Genomic DNA, 6,972 nt, shown 5'->3' on the forward strand with positions numbered 1-6,972 from the left:
AACTTGACTCACACTTTGGAGTCCATATAAACTTGTTCCCTTTCTTGGTCAGCTCGGTCATTGGTCCAGCAATTTTCAAAAAATCCTTGATAAACCGCCTATAATAACCTGCTAATCCCAAGAAACTTCTAACTTCCGTTGGAGTTTCTGGCTGCTTCCACATCATAACGGCCTCAACTTTTGCCGGATCCACGGCAATTCCCTCTTTAGAAACCTTGTGCCCTAGAAAAGATATCTCTTCCAGCCAAAACTCACACTTGCTGAATTTGACATATAACTTGTGCTCTCTTAATATCTGCAAAACTGTCTCCAAGGTCTTAACATGTTCCTCTCGAGTGTTGGAGTATATCAAAATATCATCGATAAAAACCACTACGAACTGATCCAGATACTTCTTAAAGACTCTCTGCATTAGGTCCATGAAAGCAGCTGGTGCGTTGGTTAGTCCAAAAGGCATGACTGCAAATTCAAAATGTCCATATCGTGTATTAAAAGCAGTCTTGGGTATATCTTCCTTCTTAATTTTAACTGGTAATACCCTTGCCTCAAATCCAACTTAGAGAAAACCACGGATCCTTGCAGCTGATCAAACAGGCTATCAATCAACGGTAGAGGGTATTTATTCTTCATTGTAATTTCATTTAACCCTCGGTAATCAATACATAACCTCAAGCTTCCGTCCTTTTTCTTGACAAATAGAACGGGTGCTCCCTATGGGGAATCACTCTCTCTAACGAAACCTTTCTCCAGTAGGTCCTGCAGTTGAATTTTCAACTCTTTTAACTCTGCAGGAGCCATTCGGTACGGAGTCTTGGAAATCGAAGCCGTTCCCGGCACCAAGTCAATCTTGAACTCCACTTCTCTCTCCGGCGGTAATGTCTTTAATTCTTCAGAGAAAACGTCCGAAAATTCTCGTACCACTGCTACATCTTCTAATTTCACTTGGTCACTAGGAGCGTTAATCAGGAAGGCTAGGAAACCTTGCGCTCCTTTATTTAACATTTTCCTCGCCCGTATTCCCGAGATCATCGCAGACGATGCTAACCTACCTCTCATATCTAACTTCAGGGTTGCTTCCCCGAGAATCCAAAGTTCTAGCACTTTTGCTCTACAGTCCAGTTTAGCATGATGATGAGCTAGGAAATCCATTCCTATAGTAACATCATAACCTTTTATATCCAGGCTTATCAAATCCACTAGCATTTTACGCTCTTCAATCCAGAATTCGCAATTCTTATAGGCTAAGCAAGTGATTATATTCTTGTTACCCATTGGTATCCTAACTTCAAGATCAAAGGATAATCTAACAGATTTCACATCAATTCCGGACATAAATGTTGGATTCACAAATGAATGAGTTGCACCAGGATCAATTAACACTCTAGCTAATCGATGAAAGATTGGAAGAGTACCTTCCACGACTTCCGAGGAATCAGGTACAGGCTGGTCATCTATAGCGTATACCCTGGCGGGAACTGTCGGCCTATTCCCTCTAGAGTTGGCTGGTCCAGCATTCAGGTTTTCATCGTCTTGTATTTTTGGCCAACCGAAAAGTTGGTGCTCACTGCTTCCACACTTCAAGCACTTTCCTTGTTTCCTCCAGCAACCATCCACAGTATGGCCGGGTCTCTTCCTATACCCACAAGTTGCCTGTGAAGTTATCGCACGATCTCCTTGTGAGACATTTTTAGGTTGACCTCTTCCATTTGGTCTCCCTCTAGCTCCATTATTTCTTCCCCCTGAATTTCTTGCCCCAGCTCCTTTTGCTAGAGCGCCTCGTGGTGCTCCAGGACTATTCACTCCGCTTGTTCCTCGTCCCACCTTGGCCGGTGGAGCATTTTCGTAAGTCGGCTCCCGACTAATACTTGGGGCAAATCTTTTCTTAGCCTGAAAAGATTTCACTTGAGCTCTGGCTACTTCAACTCGTTGGGCTTTCTCGACAGCATCGGCAAAAGTGTCTATCCTCACGGCAGCTAATCCTTCCTGTATTTCCACGTTTAGTCCCTGCACAACTCCTTACGCGCCTTTGCTCCGTGGCTATCAATTCAGGAGTAAAACGGGACAATTTTGTAAACTGGACTTCATATTCGGCGACGCTCATCGCCCCTTGTCTACATTTGATGAGTCATCCTCTCTCTTCTCTTGGATGAGAGGTGGAAGAAATTTGACATTGAACTCCCTTGTGAAGTTCGCCTAAGTCCTTGGAGTATGGTTCCTATCCCAGTTAACCCTAACCAGGTTCCACCAGGAACGAGCATCTCGCTCAAACTCGAATGCGGCGAAAGTCACTTGTCTCTCCTCCGCATAGTTTAAGGCTGCAAAAATGTCGGAGATTCTCTCCCACCAGCCTTCAGCTACCTCCGGTTCGGGTCCTCCATAAAATTTGGGGGGTCCGAACTTCAGAAATCTTTCTAATGCCCGATCCTCAGAATCGACTGGGCCTCCTTGATGATGCACTTGTCTAGGGCATTGGTGTTCAGTCAAGCGCTCTAAGACATCAGTGATCCGATTAATTGCGGTGGCCACTTGATTTCCGGCCATTCCCTCTTGCTCTTGGTCTTGATTGATCTCAGGTTCCCAATCACCACCCGCTTCTGGGTGTTGTCTAGTAGGTCTCCCACGTCCCCTTCCTATTACTTGGCAATCCATAGCCTAGTTATGCCTATTATTGGAAGATAAGGCAATTAGGCTAGAATATTATTTGTTATTATTTTTCTCTTTGTAAATAAAATCAACATAGAAATTGAGGATAAAGAAGAATAAAACGCTTAACATATATTTGCGTGTAAAAGTCATACAAATAACAGGTTGGAACATTTCCAAAAGTAAGGCACAGAAGTTTAACAAAAACATATCCAGATAATCCCTTAAACAAAAAATTAGGGATATGGAGCCTCAAAAGTATGTAATCTCACTAGACAAAATTTGATGACTTAACTAATGTCCCCCTTTCTAACCCTACATATCTAGTACTATCGAGATCTAACCTAACCCTCAGCAGGGCTACCAGGAGCAATATCCTCCTCTGGATCCTCCTCTGGGTCCTCCTCTTGGTCCTCCTCCAGATTCTCCTCAACACCCGCCTGCTCGGTACCCTGAAGGATACTCGTGGCCTCGTCTATCATCATCGCGGCATCAGCCCTGATACCGGCGCTCCTATCACGTATCCCCTCGGCCAATCGAGTCACTCTAGACCTCTGTCGCTCTATCTCCACGCGAGCAGCCTCCAGCCTAGTATGCTCAGCGGCTAACCTCTGCTCTAACTCAGCTATACGGTCAAACTGGGTGTCCACCATGATGCTCAACTCCTCAACATCCTGGGTCAAAGTAGAGTTAGCATCCCTCAAATGGCGACGCTCATCGTCTAAGGACAGCACTAACTCATTAGGATAGGCATGGGTGGCCCTACACTGACATCGGGGATGCCTATCAGCTGGTGAGTAGCGTATATGAGCTCCTCCGCCTCGTGGCCTATAGGAGATGGATCTAAGAGACTCTATATGTCTATTAGACGCTCCACTACCATTAGCATGTCCGTTTCCATTCTCCATACCTGCAAAATAACCAAAATCCAAAAGTTAAAACTTAAATAGCTAATTGGTTCAAATATCGCTTAAGATATATCTAAAGGTCTCATTTCTTACTTCTAGGAAGGATTAGTGTTTCTAACACATCTAATATATCTCTCAAATAACTTTTCTAACCTATGCTCTGATACCACCTGTGGCGACCCCACTTCCCCCTAAGGCGAACCAGAGGGTTGGCGGGCCGTCTGCCTAACTCTCGCCAGGACTCAAGCAAGCAATCTAGCCTAAATCCCTTCCAAGGATAACCTAAACTATTACAATAACGAATCTTTCAAAATAAACCGATTGCTAACACCACATTAACTTCAAAGATAACAGCATCTGAAGATAGCCAATCGACGGCTCCTAAACACCTCACGCGTTACTTACAAGAAGTAAAGTCTTACAATCCCAAAAACGTAATAATTCAATACCACACAAATACATACATACAAGCCAAATATCAGAATTAGGGTTTACACTTTTCCAGCTTCAAGTGGCAATCCAAAATAAAAGATACAATGTTTAATTCAAACTACATGCACAAAAGTGAAATCAGATTTCAAGTCTTGCTCAAGAGCCAGAACCTGTCAAGGAAAACAAATGAACGTAGGGTGAGCTAAAGCTCAGTGGTGCCCCAAAACATGCAATCAAATAAACAAATAGCAAGTATTGATTTCGACTGAAGTAAACAAATAAGAAAGCGTATAACAGCACAAGGTAGGATACAGGGGCTCTCAGGAGCCATTCTCCTCGCTTGATCAAAAGTCATCGTAGTTGACCCTCCGTCAACTCTCACTACTTACGGTCCATGTAGATCTTTTTCTTTTTATTAACCCGTCACCAATCATACCCCTGTCCCGGGCCCGTGCACCAAATAAGAAAGCGGTAATAATCGAGTATACCCTTTGGATAAACTAGTCGAGAGATTCACCCAACGACGTCACGAAACAAGAAAGCAGTAATACTCGAGTATACCCTTTGGATAAACTAGTCGAGGGATTCACCCAACGACGTCACGACACTTGAGATATTCACGAAAGTATTTCACACAAGTCACCACTCGAATGGCTAGTGTGATAAAGTACACACTGCTCACTTCAATGGATCAAAAACCACTTTGCAATTATCATATATCGAGTCAAGAAAGCACTTTAATCAAATAGTCATAAAACAAACAGGAACACTCACCAAGAGTGAAGTTCAGATGTCAAGTTGGGAATCGAAGTCCGCGTCCCCGCTAAATCCTAGTAAACCAAGTTTTAATCACTATAAGTTTTCTGTTCAAATTCTAGGTATATAAATATAAAAGATTATCTGGTATATGACTAGTTTATTTCCTTGAAATAATTCGACAATCCACTTAGGATTAAACTTAGTAAAAGTAATAGATTGTTTCATATGGCTTTCTTTATAACACTTTTCTTCTATAGTGCAAACTAAAGCCAAATCAATGTGTACAAGTTTTCTAGCCGAACAAGTCTTCTATATCTTTTATTAGAAATTATTCAAATTTAGTGGTTTTGACAAATTTATTCTAAAACAACTAGTTAAGGTAAATTTTTATGAAAAAATAAACAATTAAAGTTTAGAAGTTAACGCAATTATTCCCTCAAGGTGAATAAACCAGTTTAAGCCAAGAAAAGAATTGACTAGTCGGCAAGATTTTAAAAGTCCCGATTTCTAAATTTTAATATTGACGTATTAAACTCGATATATATATAATTTGATGTTAAGACAAAATATACCCACAAGGCTTGTTTTAAAAGTACTTGAATTCAAAAGACTAAAACGGACTTCATGATTCCAATTCATTTGTGCATTGCATTTCAAGTTGCCATTATAACTAAAACACAATTCAAATATAAATGTCACTAGGACTTCATCAATCATTAGCCCTAGGTCTCAACAGATTCCAGTACAATCAAAATTCAACAAAGGAAGTCCAAGGTATCAAGACAAATTCTAAAACACAAACCCAAAACACAGTCCTTGGACCTTCCAAGTATACTTCAACCAACCACTTGAACAAATTCACCAAAATTTACACTTTTGCAAAAATTACTCAAATGGTCAAGAGTTTCATCAATCATTAGCTCTTGACGACAAGTACTCAGTTTTAATCACAACTCCATTCAAGACAAGAAGAAAACTACAACTAGCTTGAGTCCCAAATGATTCCAAGAATTCAAATTTTCTTTTCTTGTTTCGATAGTCAAGAAAATTCCAGCAAATAAACTCACCAAAAGTCCCAACCAATTCGGCCATGCTGAAAAATATTTCCTTCAATAATCGCTTCGGTTCTTGTTTAAAACTTTCATGCATGTCCAATCCAAGTTAATATACCATACATATTACCGTTTAACAAAAGAATTCAGAACCAAACATTCATGAAAAATAGTTGAAACTTCACCATTTCCCTCATTGGCCAACCTGGAAAAATTTCCAGCAACTCTTCTCCCACGGTTTCACCCAAAATTCGAACCTTTCCCTTAATATCTTCAACTAAACTTCACTTAATACATAAAACTAATAAATTACATGCATTTCTAACCATTGTATTCCAGGGAAAATCCCAAAAGCAACTGAAATTTCTAGGTTCACTCCCTCGGCAAAGCACAAAATTTTTCCAGCAGCCAAATGGTCCTAAATCCAAACTTCCCTCGTTTAAGGCATGGTATTAGGTACTCAAATTCGATATGCAACCACTTAGCTAGCTAGTAGACATTTCCAGTTCAAGATTAAATTCGGTTAACGACTACAATCATTCCAAAAATCCAGAAGTTCATCCAACTGGTCTCGGATGAAGGTGCATGCATAATTTTCTGATTTAAACCAACCAATCAACTGCATGCAGAGCTTAATTATCTTATTATTAACTAGCTAATCACAGTTATAAGCTCAGAACATCAAGATTAAACCAAGTAAAGCTGCATTATTCCTAATCAGTTCTCGGCAAAAATCAGAAACTTTTCCAGCATTTGCTCAGTCACAATCCAAAATTTTTTTTCCTTCGGCTAAAACCTTGTATTTTGCACTCAAATCTCACATGCACAACTACTGAACTAATTAGCTATCATTTCCAGTCCAAAAATCAGTTCGGCAACAACAATATTCATCCATAATTCTAGAATTTTGTGCAACTACTCTCGGATGAGCTTGCATGCAGCAGGTTTCTGTTTTATTCTTACTTTCTGGCTTGATTGAACTAATTAACCTCATGCAAGACTTAATCACTTAGTTTTTAGTTGGTTAATCACAATTACAAGCTCAGATCATCACAATAAAGCAAATTAAAAGTTGCATTTCCTAATCAAGCTCTCGACCGAGCCATGTCTTCCAAATCAGATTTTTCTCATGTTTCGATTTCATTATCCGAACGCATAACTCAACATGCAAGCTCTGA

General features: G+C 40.3%; 1 protein-coding gene across 1 annotated transcript; it reads right to left on the reverse strand.

Moving 5' to 3' along the window:
- Positions 1 to 711: 711 nt before the first annotated feature.
- Positions 712 to 2,649, reverse strand: LOC113771525. The gene is made up of 2 exons (XM_027316101.1): positions 2,236 to 2,649; positions 712 to 1,983 (listed from the first exon to the last, which is right to left on the reverse strand). Exons 1-2 carry the CDS (start codon positions 2,647 to 2,649, stop codon positions 712 to 714), a joined length of 1,686 nt encoding a protein of 561 aa, XP_027171902.1.
- Positions 2,650 to 6,972: the final 4,323 nt, after the last annotated feature.

The sequence above is a fragment of the Coffea eugenioides genome, chromosome 5 (genome assembly GCF_003713205.1).
Source record: "Coffea eugenioides isolate CCC68of chromosome 5, Ceug_1.0, whole genome shotgun sequence".
NCBI classification, from domain to species: domain Eukaryota; kingdom Viridiplantae; phylum Streptophyta; class Magnoliopsida; order Gentianales; family Rubiaceae; genus Coffea; species Coffea eugenioides.